The 16,812-nt window shown below is 37.2% G+C and overlaps 1 protein-coding gene across 2 annotated transcripts in view; it reads right to left on the minus strand.

Moving 5' to 3' along the window:
• LOC150106826 (uncharacterized) overlaps positions 1-16,812 on the minus strand; it is a 153,688-nt gene that overhangs the window by 87,337 nt on the left and 49,539 nt on the right. For both annotated transcript variants that reach the window (XM_090392737.1, XM_090392736.1), the window contains exon 4: positions 8,234-8,351. In XM_090392737.1, coding sequence (XP_090248863.1) covers positions 8,234-8,351 — 118 coding nt within the window. The remainder of the gene's footprint in view (positions 1-8,233; positions 8,352-16,812) is intronic.

Genomic DNA, 16,812 nt, shown 5'->3' on the forward strand with positions numbered 1-16,812 from the left:
AACTTATTTAAAATCCCAGATAGAACAGAAAGCACTTTTATTATTGGATAACTGCCCTGGACATCCTCCAGCAGATGAACTGATTAGTGAGGGCGGAAATTTTATGGCTATGTTTTTGCTTCCAAACTGTACTCCATTGTTGCAACCAATGGATCAGAACATAATACAATCCATTAAATTAAAATATCATGAAGCTGCTTTTAAATGTAATTTCCCAAAATTATGACGTTACCACAACAATAAAAAATATAAATTTGAAGGATGTAGCATTCTCGGTTGCTACTGCTTGGGATGCCGTCAAACCTGAAGCAATTCGAGCGTCATGCAAAAAACTGTGTCCTTCTAGAATTTACCAAGATAACTACGGTGATGCACAAAAAGAGGAAATTCAAAACGTGCATAATTTGGTTTAAAATATAAATCCAGATGTTGGAATTTCACAAACAGATGTTATGGAATGGATTACAGGTAGAACTGAACGTGAATTCGAAGTCAAATCAGATGCTCAAATTATAAATATGATGCTACAGAATGAATTAAAAGACAATGATGACGATAAAGAACTAGAAGAAAAAAAAGTAAAACATGAAGAGGCAGCTGACAGTTTGAATATGTGTATAGAATGGGCTAAGCAGAATGATATGCCATTCCACAAAATTTTATTGCTAATACAGCTCCGAGAAGAAGCATTCGAAAAAAATTTACTTCCAAGAAGGAAAAGAAAATCAGTGACTTTTTTATAAAGAATTAAAACTTTTTTTTTTGTGTTGTGTACAAGAAAGCGATATTTTTTACGCAAATTAAGTTATGTACTGAACTATGCAATTTTATTAAATCAGAATCCTCAACAATACAGGTACATACAAACTAAATTTTTTACTAAAATAAACTTGTACTGTATTATTTTTTAAGTTTTACATTACAGTGCAGTAGCTTTTTTTCTATCAGTTACTTCATTTATTTACAGAATTAAATTGATGTACCATTAGAATCTGATTATTTTTGTCTTAAACGCTATTTATTGATGTCTATTGGGAGAAAATTCGCTAATAATAAAATTCTGCAATATCCTAAGAATTTCCAATTCATCTTTTTCCACATGAGTCTGTCACAGCAGTAACTGCACTTGGATGCTGTACTCTTGCAAAGTGGCCGCTTAATTCAACTATTTTATATGCTTCTGTCATCTTGTCACCATCAGCACTTATTAAGGTTAATCTTCCTCTTACTTGCCACAATGAAAGAACTCTTTGGGATTTCCTTTGGTCTGCTTGGCTAGTTTTGTTTCATAATGTGGTTTTGCCTTTCTTACCATGCTGTTAATCTTTCTTGCTTGTTACTTTTCATGAGTTTGCTGGTCACCTTTTTCCTTATATCCCCTCCACAGCATTTTCTTTTTCTGCAGCTCATGCTTAATGATATTACTCAACCATTTAACTCCTACCTGATTAACCCGCCTTATCTTAGGTATGCAATTTAATATTGCCTCCTGTAGGTGCCTCTTAACTATCTCTCATGTACTACTAGCATTCTTCTCTTGCAGGATGTTATGCCATGGCACAGCTTCAAGCTTCCTCCTAAGCTTGTCATAATCACCTGCCCAGTAGTTCCACATATACTCTTTCTTTACAGAACATTCCTCATGTTTTACAATCTCCCAAGTTAAGACAGCATGGTTGCTTTCCCCAAATGGAGGCAACATGGCCACCTTGGTTATGGATAACTCTTCTAATTTTATGACTAATTCTAATACTCTCACACCCCAAGTTCCCTCCATCACCAGCTGCCTCAAGTGATTATCTCTCAGTAGGTGCATGTATAAATTCCACTTCCTTCCTGTCACGTGATCTTTCTTCTTTCCAATCTATATCTCCATAGTTGAAGTCCCCCATAATGATTACTTGACCTGCATTCATTGTACTAATTTACTGATACATGTCTTTCAGATCATCCCTGAAATTACCTGGTCTAATAGCAGCAACCAACTGCATATTTTGTCTTAGGGCCTTAATTATATACCAAACTGCTTCAAATGAACTCAAATACCACTTTTGAATTCAAATAGCCAAAAAGAATAAATTAAACTTAAGAAATTATATTACTCACTTTATCCTTTACCCAAGTATTAACTAACAAAAGTTTGTAGGTGAAATAAGCCCACCTGGTTGGCCAAGTGGTTAGCATATCTGCTCTTCAGCCAAAAGGCTGTGGGTTTGAATCCTGCTATTGGCATGGATGTTTATGATTGTCGGTGAAAGTGGTGGGCGGTAGGTGGCATTGGTGTAGATGGTGGTAGTTACGGTTTGATGTAGTTGGTGGATTGAGCGGTGGAGACAGAGTTGTAGAGTAGGTGCCCTTCCTCAATGAGTCTTTGGACTCACTGGAGGTGTCACATAATGGTAATAATAAAATACTCAGAGAAGGCAAAATAAAAAGGGACAGAGCCAAGCATAGGGAGCTTCCCGGTTCAAGAAGATGACTTCTAGGTCAGAGAGAGGGTTTCCAGAGGCCGCAGACGAAGCTCCCCGCTTCCAGCAGTTGCCAGAGAGGGGCTTCCCGGTTCCAGTATATATATGGAGAGAGATTCGAGTTGCCAAAAGGAGAAGTTCCAATTGCGAGAGGGATCCCGGTTGACAGTTGGTGGCAATTACAGTTTCTTAGAGGCGGGAGTTCAAGCTACTTGAAACGGCAGAAGTTCAGGCATTTTCGGCGAGCCAAAGCAGAGGAGAAAAGGCAATGTAAATTATCCAAAGCAGCTTTGCTCTGAAGTTTTTCTTTTCACCATGGAAGAACAACATTTTGCCGGAGCTGTATGGGTACCACAGGTTGCTATTTACACCCCACTATTTTTCTGATGAGATATTACTGAAGCCAAATTTCCTGAAGGAAGCTCGAGATCTGAGATGAAAGAATTGCCATAGAACTTTTAGTGAAAGACTTTTGACTGAATGTGCGATATAGAGCCTTTGTAAGTTACACACTTTTGTATATTCCCTCTTATAGTTGTTATAGAAGGACATGACATTTAAGATTTTTGTTTAATAGTGATAAGAAGTGTCCTTAAGAGTCAATTGGCATGTTGGAAATTGATATCAAATTTGTAAAAATAACTCTAACCTCTTTGCAAGTAAACTAGGAGTTTAATAAGTGGAATTTGTAAGCAGAGAGTTAATAGGTTTTTGAGTTAAAGAGATTAATTAATGTTGAAGTAAAAAGGTTCTAATTTGTGCTAAAGAAATTTTATAGATGGATAGAGAAAGCAATCTCCCTATTGTTTAATTCAAGTATATTTCATAGTAATGTAAATAAAACGTGTTTTGATTTTTTTGTTAAAGGAGTGCTGCTTGATTGTTTATTTTTGCTGCCTGGTTGGCCGAGTGGTTAGCATATCCGCTCTCCAGCCAAAAGGCTGCAGGTTCGAATCCCGCCATAGGCATGGATGCTCATAATATTCTGTGAAAATAATCATGGTTGTTGGCAGTAGATGGCGCTGGTGTAGAAGATGAGGGCAGTTGCGGAGTGGTGGAGACGGAGAGCTGAAGAGCAGGTGCCCTCCCTCGACGAGTCTTTGGACTCCCTGGAGGTGCTATGTAATAATAATAATAATAACTGCACTGTTCCTAAATAAATCAGACTTGTGAGTGGGAAACTAAGTGAGATAGCCAAAGCAAAAGTTAAGTAAAAGAATAGACCACGATCTATTCTTTTACTCAATTAAGTTTTAGTGAAGGAATTTGTGTTAGAGAGAGAAATCTGCTGGCCATATTATTGATTTTTATGCTAATTAAATGATATTAGTGGCACAGTCTAAATTAAATAAATTTTCTAGTATCTTAGGCATAAGACTCGTAGTGCAAAGGGTAGTAGAGTAAAGTTTCTCATTTACTCTACAGTACGCAGTAGAGTAAATGAGAAAGGATAAGAGAGAAAAAGCACATTAGAGTAAAGCTAAAGAATTAAGAAGAGAATAAAGATAAAAAGATATTAATAATATAAGCAAGAAGGATTCAGAGAGAGAAAGCGTGCACAGCTAAATTCGAATAAAGGCATTTAAAGATATTACAATACAAATATAGGAAAACAACACACTATTACAATATCTTTTTACAACTAGGTGATGTGTGTATGTGTGCACTATACAGGCATTTGATTACATATCAAAGTGTCTGCACATCCCATTATGAACAGAATATTTCATCTCGGATGTATACCAACATACATTACACAAGATGTCACTACCAAGACAAGTTTCTACTACTTTTGGTGAATATGTTATACATTATACGTCCTAAAACAAACCATGCACATGTTTACACAAACATACCATTCACTGGCAAATGTTGCCTGTTCATCCTACATTTGCAATGATTATTATTATTACACCCTCCATGGAATCGACACTTATTGTGGGAGGTTCATTCAAATAACAATATATTTATCATATAGAAGTTTTTTTGTTGTTTGCTGTTGAGCACAATCACTTCAAAATGTTCCAGTACGAGTGAACTGTAACAAATACAGATTTAATAATAATCAAACACATATAATACACAATTGCATTTAAAGAAATTCTGTAGTATGTAACTCTCTGCAAGTACAAGTGGAAAAGAAAAATTTTAAACGAAGAGTGCAAATCTTTTGGAATGAAAATCAATCTAAGCAAAACTAAAACTATGAAACTAGGAAGAGATGAGGAAAAAATTTCAATAAACTTAGAAAATTATATACTTGAACAAGTAAAGCAAGTTACATATCTTGGCAGTTTCATTACTCATAACCTCAACAATAAAGAAACAGTAAAATACAGACTTAACAAACAATGGTCTAATATGAAAAAATTAAACAAAATATGTAATATTTTAAATAATCCCAAACTAAAACTCTACAAAACCATTATTATATCTACAGCAACATATGGAACTGAGACATGAAGATTCGATCAGAAAAAAATACAGAAAATCAGAGCATTTGAAATGAAATGCTTAAGAAAAATAAATACAACTCACTGGTCAGAACACAAAACAAATGAGCAAGTCAAACACAATTTGAACTATAGAGAAGATATTATTATTATTATTATTACATGACACCCCAGGGGGTCCAACGACTCATCGAGGGAGGGCACCTACTCTACAACTCTCTGCCTCCACCAACTACAATGAATTGCAACTACCATCATCATCTACACCACAGGTGGTCAACAGCAGGTCTGAAAAGCTGCAGGCGCTCCATAACGTGATTTTGTGTGGTCCGCGGCGGAATAAAAACTATATTAAATTATATATATTATCAATTTAGCTATTAGTTTCGACCGCAGATTTTCTGATTGATATACTAGTTATATTCATTATTTCTGATGATGGAAACAATTCATATTCTCAACACACAATCAAAATTGCTTTAAAAAGATTATTCAATTTATAAAATCTACTGCTTCTCTGTGCAAGTTGTAGTAGTCGGAGTGGTAGATTTCTATGTGCTCCAGAGTAATGCATCAATGAAAGTCACTTGCTCTGCTCTGGTTACAGTGATCAGTTTCACAGACACAGTTTGTACCTGGTCAGTTACTTCAGCCTTTGTGTACTGTAAGTAAGAAACATAAGATCTGTGAAAAAAACAGGTCGTTTCAGGAGAAATGGGAAAATGAATTTCTGTTTATAAACAATAATGACAACAACCCACAGTGCCTTGTGTGTTTGCAAGTATTGTCTGTGCACAAGGAATATAACCTCAAATGCCACTACATACAGCACCAAGCCACTAAATACCAAGAATACGTTGGACACGTATGTACTAAAATTGTACGTAATTTGAAGAGAAAGGTTAGTGCTCAGAAATCTATTTTTACTCAACCAACATCAATACAAAAAAGCTCACTCTTGGCATTGTTTGTTGTAAGCGCAGAGATAGCAAAAACAAAAAAAATCATTATCTGATGGTGAATTTGTAAAACACTGTTCTGTGAAAATGGCATGTGCATTTGGGGAAGATAAAATTGCCAGTGAGTTTGTAAGTGTCCCACTATAAAAACAAACCATAACAAAAAGAGTCGAGGAAATAGGTTCTCACATAATAAATAAATTAAAAAGTGTTATTACAGATTCAGCTTACTTCTCATTGGCTCTAGATGAATCAACTGACATAACAGATACAGCTCAACTTCTAATTTTCATTCGAACTGCTTCCAAAGACTTTGTTATTAATGAAGAGCTACTAGCATTAGGGTCATTGCATAATACAGCCAAGGTCAAGACATTTATGATGCAGTTATGAAGGTTGTAAATGGTATGGTGACATCAACAATCTCACAGCTATTGTGACAGATGGCAGAAAATCAATGTGTGGTACTCAAACAGGCTTAGTTGGCGTACTAAGGAAGTGCTGGAATCAATTGCCCTGTATTGCACTGCATTATACATCAGGAGGTTCTGTGTGGTAAAATTCTGGAGGTAGGGGAGGTTATGAAAACTGTAAAAAAAGGGTGCAAATCTAATTAAGGGTGGAAATCGGGCCTTGACACTGCAAGTTTCTTTCTTTTCTAACAGAAATGGTGGCAGAATATGATGATTTAGTGTTGTACACAGAAGTACGTTCGCTAAGCAGAGGGAACTGATTGAAACAGTCTTTTGCTTTGAGAAAGGAAATAAAACAGTTTTTAGAGGAACACGAGAAGACAAACAAAGAACTAATCACAAAACTATGTGATCCTCATTTTAACAGCTTACTCGCATTTCTAACAGACATCACACACCACATGAATGAACTCAATGTGAAGTTACAGGGACGTAACCAAACAATCTCAGATATAGTTGGACACCTAGATGGGTTCATAAGTCGACTGAAGGTTTTTAAATTCGCCCTAGTCAGAGGGAACTTCATACATTTCCCTTCCTGCAGGGAGTTGATGGAGAAGAGCCATGACACTGACTTCGAGTTTACTGTGCCAATGTTAGACCAACTTTTGGAGTAATTCAGCAAGCAATTTTCTGACTTCAGTGACATGCAGCCACAACTGACATTATTTAACCACCCAATGAAATGCGACATTTCACAGCAGCATGACAGTATTCAATTGGAGTTGTGTGACCTTCAAAGTGTCCCCTTTTTCCAGTCAACGGTGGAGATAGGCATTGCCTTTTGGAAGCTGGTACCAAGGGAAAAATATCCTGTACTGAGTGATTTCAGCCTGAGAATTCCATCTATGTTTGGAAGCACATATGTGAATGCACTTTCTCAACTATGAGGGCAGTTAAATCATCACAAGCCGACTGACTGATGACCACCTTCAGGATTTCTTACGAATATTGTCATCATCGTTGAAAATTGACTTTGATGAACTCGTTGCTGCACATGAACGAACGCCGACAGTGTTCTCATTAAGTTGTGTTACATAAAAAAAAATGGAAATATGTGATTAAATTTAATTTAATAACTTATATTTAAATCAGTCAAGTATTTTATATTGTTCTCCCAGTAATAGTTTTTTCAAGGCAATAACTATTGCCTTGAAAAAATTCAGAGTTGATTTTTATTTAAGTTCTGTCTAAAAGTGTGCGGCCCGTGACGCTACCACTCATCATACATTGGCCCTCATATAGAATGAAGTTGGCCATGCCTGATCTACACCAATGCCATCTACAGTCCACCACTAATATTTCCACAGACAATCATAAACATCCATGCCCACAGTAGGATTCAAACCCGCAGCCTTTTTTTGGCTGGAGTGCAGATATGATAACCACTCAGCCAACCAGGCTGGCTATAATTATATCATAACTATAATTCTTAAACAGCAATTAAGATGGTTTGGACAGCTCCAGAGATTACCAAATATAGTCTTGAATGGAATCATTGAAGGAAGACCATCAAGAAGCAGGCCAAAAAGAACTTGGCTACAGTCTTTGAAGGAAAGATCGCAATTATCAGGCTTCAGAGATAGAGCCAGATGAAAAATATTTCATAAGGGACTCACATCTCATCATCTGATGGATGAGAAGGAAGTAACTCTCAATGTTGTCCAATTTTCATACTGTTTTAAGATTGTGATAACAGCTTTAAAGATTACCAAAATGTTAAAATTTCAAGCATCAAGAATGCACCTGTGGCTTATACTAGAAAAGTATTTGTCTCTAATTTAATACAGATTTAGTTCAGTGCAATAAAAGGCATCTACTCAAAAGTCTAATATAAAATAAATCTACTTATGATGATGATATTAGTTATCTATAAATACCTTTCTCTTTCCTGGGGAAAAGACCTCTGTCTTTCATTTCATTGCAAGCTAAATCCAAACCAGGCATTTTTGTTTCTCCATTACAATGTGACACATTCATAAATGTAGAGTTTTTGGCCTGTAAAATATCAACTTAATATGATGCATGTGTACTTTATTAATATATTTCTACTGCAAAGATTTCTAAATAACTATGATCTCTCAATTACCTGACCCCTCAAATAACTAAAACCTCAGTTTAACTAGCCTCTGAATAAGGAACTAGTTCCTGGAGCAGTACAATATATATAATAACAAAAACATAAACAAATGTTCACCACCACCACATACAGGCAAAGAACGAGACCTAATATTTCTCAATTATCCAAATTACAAACCAGCATAATTCCTTCTATCACACATATCATACTTCTGCATTCAATTATCTGACACTCCGTGCCAGAGAAATGCCAAACCTAGAATTCCCTCTTTTTGATCTGTTCTGGCTCAAAATTTTCTTCTTACATGTCACTGCATTTATTTTATTTCTATCACTCTCAAAATTTGATCACCACTATGACCTCTTTCATTATTTTATCTCCGAAGCTGGATTTTATGCAGTACAAATACCCAAACAGTGAGATCATTTTCCTATGTACCTCAATGTTCATAAATCAAAACTTCCTGACTTCCTTCTCTAATTCCACGGAGTTTACTGGAAGATATGCCAAGGTATTTGCTGTCAGCAATGATTTAATGTAAATTATCCACCTACGAGAACACCACACAATCTCACTATCCATCCAACAATTGCATATTTTTTTAACCAAATCTCCTTCCAATTAATATTTGGAAAGATCTCCATTATAATTTAGATCTCTCTCTCTAATGAAGATAACCTTGCTACATTTTCTTTTCTATGGAAGAGAAAAGAAAAAAATCGTTTACCCAGCCATTCTCATGTTCATTGGCAGTATTATTATTATTATTACCCCAAGACCTCATGGAGTCAAAGACTCATCTGGGAGGTCCCCTCATCATACTGTGTCTTAAACACACTCAAACTCCTTGCAGACACCACACTCTCAGGCAAGGCATTCCAATCATTCACAACTCTGCAAGAAAAAAACCTGCCTCTCACTCCCTCTTTATACAGTTTCAGGGATGACCTCTGGTTCTCCCGTTATCTCCCAATTCTCTGTAGAACTTCTCCACCATTGATCCTATAACAACCCATTACTAACTTGTAGGTCTCTATCATATCTCCCCCTCTTCCTCCTGTCCACTAGACTCTGCAAGTTGCATCTTCTCAATCTTTCCTCATACTCGACATTCCAGAGGTCAGAAACTACCTTAGTGACAGAAACTACCCGGTGACAGTTTCCAGGGATGACCTCTGGTTCTCCCCTGATCTCCCACTATTCTCTGTAGAACTTCTCCACCACTGATCCTATAACAACCCCTTACCAACTTTTAGGTCTCTATCATATCTCCCCCTCTTCCTCCTGTCCACCAGACTCTGCAAATTACATCTTCTCAATCTTTCCTCATACTCAACATTCCAGAGGTCAGAAAATACCTTAGTCAGTCGCCTTTGGACCCTTTCCAATATCTCTTCATCCTTCTGAAAACCCGGTGACCAAATCTGGGCACAATAGTCCATGTGTGTGGCCTAATCAAAGCCGTATACAACGGAACAAGAATCTCCCTTCTTCTACACATCCATGTCCTCCGCATCATTCCCAGAAGCCTTCGTGTTGTCTTCACAAGTTTGGCGATGTGTCCCCTAAATTTACATCCTTATCCACTATCACCCCCCAGATCTCTTATTTCCTCTAGTTCCAACAATATATTCTCAACAAGCATAAATTCTGCATCCCATCTTTGTTTTCCAAATTTTAAAACCTTACGTTTTGCAACATCGAACTCACATCCCCATTTCCGTGCCGAATCACTCAATTTATTCAAGTCTTCTTGTAAGACAACATCTTCACTACTCTTTAGGGTTCGTCCCAACTTTGCATCATCTGCAAACAACTGAATATCTCCATCCAAATCTTCGCCAATATCATTAATATACAAGTTAAACAGTAATGGCCCTAAAACAGACCCCTGAGGCATTCCACTAGTGACTTTCCTTTTCCTGGATATCACACCCCCATACACAACTTGTTGATACCTATCAGATAGCCAGTCTCCAATCCAATGCACTAATCTAATATCCAACCACATCTGCTCTAGTTTGACTGTCAACTTATCATGAGATACTCTATCAAAAGCCTTTGCGAAATCCAAGTATATTACTGTGTATCCTTCTCCTCTGTCTAAAGAAGCAGTCACTTTATTGTAATACTAAACATTTTATTGTAGACTACTAAAACATGACTTCCCTTTAGCAAATCCATGCTGTCCATCAAAGATAATACCATTGTTGTCAACCCAACTCTGGATTCTAGTTCTCACAAGCTTCTCCAACAACTTAACCACAACACCTGACACACAGATAGGCCTATAGTTTGATGCTTGAGTTCGATCACCTCCTTTATGAAGTGGCACAATCTTGTCCTCCTTCCACTCCTTAGGAACTCGACAGAGTGCAAAACTCATATTAAAAAAATATGTGAAGGCAGGTGTCAACTCCCTGGCACATTCGTTCAGAATATGCGGTGATATATAATCAAGTCCCACGGCCTTATTTACATCTAGTTTACTCAACTCCCCAAACACCTCTTGCTCACTTACAGTCAGTCTCTCCTCCTCATCATCAACTGCTCTCAATCTCTCCATGAAGTCACATTCTCACAACAATTGCATATTTTTCTCATAAAGATTGAAAGATCTTTATGAACTGCTCATTAAGTATCTCCACCACACATTCCGCAACAGCTGTCTTTATACCATTTTCTCCAGTCAATGTCATCCTTCCATAATCATTCTTTCTTTTGCTGGCTACATATCGAAAGAACTCCTTAGGATTCTTTTTGGCTTCATTAGCAAACTGTGTTCATACTTCTCTTTAGCTACTCTCACCAACCAAGTCACCCTTCTTGCCTGGTCTTTGTAGACCTCATGAAATTGGTTATTTCCACTTCTCTTATGCTACCTCCACAATGCCCTTTTTCTCTGTATCGCATGCTTAATCTCTTTATTCATCCATCTCACACACCTACCTTATTGAACCTTCTCACCCTTGGAATACATTTAGACATTGCATCTACTAGATAGTTTTTGAAAATCGCCCAAGCCTTATTGATCTCTTTTCCAGCTAACTCCTCATTCCATGCTACACCTGCAAGCTGTCTCCTGAGCTCTTCATAATCATCCCCCCCCTTGTAGTTCCATATATACCCTTTTCTCACAGGGGTCCTCGCACTGCTGGCAACCACCCAGGTAATCACCTCATTTATAATTACATCCTCTGATGAGATGACCAAATCCAAGACTCTTAATCCTCGTGTGCCCTCTGTTTACATATTGTCTGAGGTAGTTATCCCTCAAAAACTCAAAAAACTCATTTGCTTTACTTTGAGTTGCTATCTCATCATTCCAGTCTATATTGCCATAATTAAAATCACCCATAATGATCACCCTTTTCTTATTTGCTTGGCTAAATTTGGACTATCTTGTGTGGTATTAAGTACCAAATGGAATGATTTCTGTAGCCTGTGTAGCTCAGTGGATGTGGCGTTTGCACACCACCGCACTTGGCCGCACGAAGGAAGGGTTGGTTTCGAGTCTAGTTGGCGACTAGAGGAAATTTTTCTAAGCCTTTTTTCGACCGGTTCCCGAGTTAGTCGATCTCTGGCACGGGCAAGCAGGTTTTTCCTCCCGGAAACTCGGGTTTTTCATCCTGTAAACTCAAGAAAATCGACCGTAGAACCCACATTATTTCAGACATTAAATATATTGTGGTAGGATTAGGGACCACGAGATGGTGGCACATTTGAGCCGTCTCTCTTCACTGCGTACCGCTTAATTAGTGATAGCCTTGAGCCATCTGTCTCTGATTGGGTACCAGTGGAGATTGAACTGCCCACTCAGTCTCCAAAAGTTAGATAGGGCTAAATGGCCTCGCCTACTCCAGTATACGGGAATAAAAAGGCGTTAGCTGATTTCTGATTTTTTTGGAATGATTTCTACTACTCCTTTCCATGTGTTTCCTAATCTATAACAACAGAAGAAATGAAATAATCCTTGCTGAAATGAAGACTTTCAATCCTCATTCCATCCAAAACTCAAACCTCTATCCACCAAGCCTAGGTTCTTTAACAAGTATGTGAAAACAGTTCAAGATAAAAATTTGGACTATCTTGTGTGGGTGTGAAAAAAGGGAGGAAAAAATCCTCCAGCAGCACTACAAAAGATCATCAACAAATCCAAAATGCACCAAATGCAAAAAACATGCCTCCTAAATTTAAAAACAACTGAACCTTCTAGTCCATCATGAAGATTACTGGGTACAACTTACATGTTTCTGATTCTCTATAATCCAGATCATATCACTGTAACATTATTCAAAGATAAGGCTGACTTTGTAGGCATCAGTCTTCTCTTCCCAACTCCTGTATAGACAACCAAGGCAAATCACTACTATATCAAGAAGAACATACTGTACATCTTCTCTAGTCTTTTTGCAGAAAGATATCATAGGAAGCTTTAATAACTTTGATACATCTTCTGGTCTTGATAATATCCTCCCAATGGCAAACCAGAATTATACTGCCCATCTAAAGAAAGGTAATAAAAATTTATCCTCACCTCAACTGTTTTAAAACAATGGAGAGATTATCAAACGCCCATTTCACTACCTGGAGGCACCACTAACTCAGATTTTCTGGCCAATAACACACACCACCAGACATGGTAGCCCTTGACATTTTCAGGTCAATTAACTGAGATCTAGCACACAGCTCTACTTATCAAACTGCCATCTTATCATTTGCCTATTAATGCTTTACAAATGAGTAGCTGTTTTCCTCACTAGTCATTCACTACATGTCATGGTGGATTGTTTTATCTCTTCAGATTTATCCCCCCAGTGCTACAGTACACTATAGGGCTCTGTACTTTTGCCAATACTCTTCTCCTCCTATACATAAATGACCTTCTTTCTCTTAAGAACAAATCCTCTCCATAATTATGCTGATGATGTACACTCCATTTCTCCCCTTCATTTGACAAGTCCTGTAGCGTTCAAATATTCCAAGCTTTGAGATCTTCAATAATCAATGCCCTAAATACTGATCTCCCTTGTCATTTCAAGCAAGATGAGGACAAATTAATGAACTACAATGCTATCAAAACAAGCTCTCTGTTTTCTCATAAAGATCTTATTCTATTTTCTCTTACCTTTGATAATATTCAGACCTCCCATTTGACTTATGCCTCTAGCTATCAAGGATTGAGAATCTCAGATTTCATAAAAACTAATATGCATTACTGAGATTCAAAGCGAAACTCAAGTGAAAAAACAGCTGCCATTACAACAGTGTGCACATGTTATAACTATATTTAAGCCTCCTTTATTAGGCTACTGCTTTACCACATAGAGGCTCCAATAATACTAATGTATACTAAGTAAAAAAAAATTAATCAAACTGAAAAACGAACATAAAAAGTAAAACGTTTATGCGAGATTTTTATGCTGCCTTACCTCCTATCTGGCTTGTGGAAATACCAGATGATGGTCCCCAGGTCTGATGGAGAAGACTCTGGAATGAACTACAAACCACAAACAAGTACCTGATCACAGATCCAACTGTCGAACCTCGAGGATTTAATCTACCTCGACATCTCTGGAGCCAACTACACAGATTTAGGAGTGGACAAGCAGATGGGCCAACTTACAACATCTGTGAAGAATTTCACAGTCAATCGCTCTCTTGTGTGTATGACACTGTGCAGAGACTATGCATCATATCACAGATGACTGCCCCATGGATTCCTTCGTGGAAGTCTGAGAAACTTGCACCTACTCCCAAATAGTGTCACTAATTGATTAACTGAACTGTCAATCTGTATATAGTTTTGCTCATTAATTTCTTTACCCATATGAGAAATAAACTGATTTTTTGAAGTTTTTTAAATTTCGATTTATTTTTTACATAATCTGAAAACCCTGCTCTGGAGACCAAACATGGAATTTTTGCAAGCCATTTCACGCCTCCAACAAGTGGCAATGGTCTCACACTGGCTTTGTTTGTGTTTATAAATAATAACAATGCTTACAACATTATATAAATGCAATATAACATGTTAAAGGTTACAGCTTATGTTTCTACATTGATTGAATAGTTAATAACTGGAATTGTTCAATTAACGCTTTAGACTATGAAACGAATGCACTGCGATCTAAAGCGGTGTCAGAATTATCACGTCTGGTCAGTTGCTGCTAGACTCGCCAATATTTGCCCTTGTCACCACACGTAACAAGTGAATCCAACACTGCTCAACGAGCAGTGTCGCTACAGATAAAATGTATGCTTGTGCACGTTATTTCTGTGAGATACGAAACTTTTATTATTGGTAGCAGCTGGTGAAAGTGAAATATTTTTGGTAAATCTTATTTTATTCTGTTAAAATAATATAATTATTCATTTATTATAGATACAAGGATTTTATTTTCAAATAATATTTTTAATAAAGCAATTTTTTTTTAATATGTAAATTTACTTATTAATAAATTGGTTACTGATTAAGAAAAAATGAATTATTTTTCTTATTTTGTATATGCAGCACCCCCACTTAAAATTTTCACCAGCTGCTACTGGTGTTGATACTATGCTATGCCAGACCAGTTTTTTGAGGTTTAGCATATTCAACACAGTACTGATGTTCATTAATTATTTTTTTCACAAAACGGCCTGTCAGCCTAAAGTTGTCAAATTACATTCACAAAGGATTTGCTAAACACCAGAGATAGAAACAACAGTTTGCCTTTTGTAGATGGTAACAGATGAGAACTTTTGTTGATATATACAAAAAGATGCAGGATTAAGATGATACCACTTCAATATTCTACTAATAGGTTCAGAGATAGCAGAAGAATAAAGGATTGGAACCCTGCACTCTCAAAAAATCAAGTGCTGGAACATAGGAGTCAATTATCTGTTGGATTTGATGAGGGTTGTAACATTTAATTCCATGAAAGTTTTTTGTTGTAAGCTTGAGGGAGGAACACCAATTGTGTGCTCTATCAATTATTATTGACTTCATAACACCAATTTTTTGAGAGGTGTGAGGAGCAGACTTTTGATGAATGAATCTGCCAGTAAAGGAAGGTTTCCAATAAACACTGGTTGACAAAGTACTGGAGCTGTGAGAGTAAGAAGGATGTCCAAGAATGGTAAACTAACAGCATTTTCTTTTTCCATGAAGTGAATGCATGGGTGAAGGCTATTGATCCAATCTAAGAAAGTGGTAAGTTCATTTTCAGAATGAGGCTAAACAGCAAAAATGTCATCAACTAACAGAAAATGGTTTGCCACAGTTTTCTAAAAAAAAATTTTCAAAGTTCATAGACTTTTAGACTTTCAAACTTTAAAAGTTTGCACTAATTGCATCTTTTCACCCAAAGATTGTCGGAATAAGTGAGACATGGTTGGAAGAGGACGACATCCTGACAGGAATAGAGATGGAAAGGTATGATGTGTTTTGTGAGGATAGAAGGGGTAAAAAGGGAGGGGAAGTGCTATTGGTGATAGAGAAAGAGTTATGTCCATACAAAGTAGAGATGCAAGAGAGAAACAGTGCCCAGTGGTTTTGAGGCAGTATGGCGTGAGATAGAGGAATGGAATCAAATACTTGGTTGGTTGTTGTTATAGACCAGGTTATGTGGATGGTGGTGATAATAATGAAATGTATAATCAAATTAGCCAAGCAAATAAGAAAAGGGTGATCATTATGGGCGATTTTAATTATGCAATATAGACTGGAATAATGAGATAGCAACTGGAAGTAGAGAAAATGAGTTCGAGTTTTTGAGGGATAACTACCTCAGACAGTGTATAACAGAGGGCACACAAGGATTGAGGTGTTGGATTTGGTCATCTCATCAGAGGATGTAATTATAAATGAGGTGTCAAATCATCAACTAATTGGTGAGAGTGACCATGAGGTGATTACCTGGGTGGTTGCCAGCAGTGTGAGGACCTCTGTGAGAAAAGGGCATATGTGGGACTACAAGGGCAGTGATTATGAAGAGCTCAGGAGACAGCTTGCAGGTGTGGCATGGAATGAGGAGTTAGCTGGAAAAGAGATCAATGCAGCTTGGGGGAATTTTCAAAAACTATCTAGTAGATGCAATGTCTAAATGTATTCCAAGGGTGAGAAGGTTAAATTAGGTAGGTGTGAGATGGATGAATAAAAAGATTAAGCATGTGTTACAGAGAAAAAGGGCATTGTGGAGGCAGCATAAGAGAAGTGAAAATAACCAATTCCATGAGGTCTACAAAGACCAGGCAAGGAGGGTGACTTGGTTGGTGAGGGGTAGCTAAAGAGAGAGGTATGAACAGCAGTTAGCTAATGAAGCCAAAAAGAATCCTAAGGAGTTCTTTCGATATGTAGCCAGCAAAAGGGAGAATGATTACGGAAGGATGACA

The sequence above is a fragment of the Typopeltis vanoorti genome, chromosome 5 (genome assembly GCF_054136105.1).
Source record: "Typopeltis vanoorti isolate ZY-2024b chromosome 5, IOZ_Tvanoo_1.0, whole genome shotgun sequence".
Classification (NCBI taxonomy): Eukaryota; Metazoa; Arthropoda; class Arachnida; order Uropygi; family Thelyphonidae; genus Typopeltis; species Typopeltis vanoorti.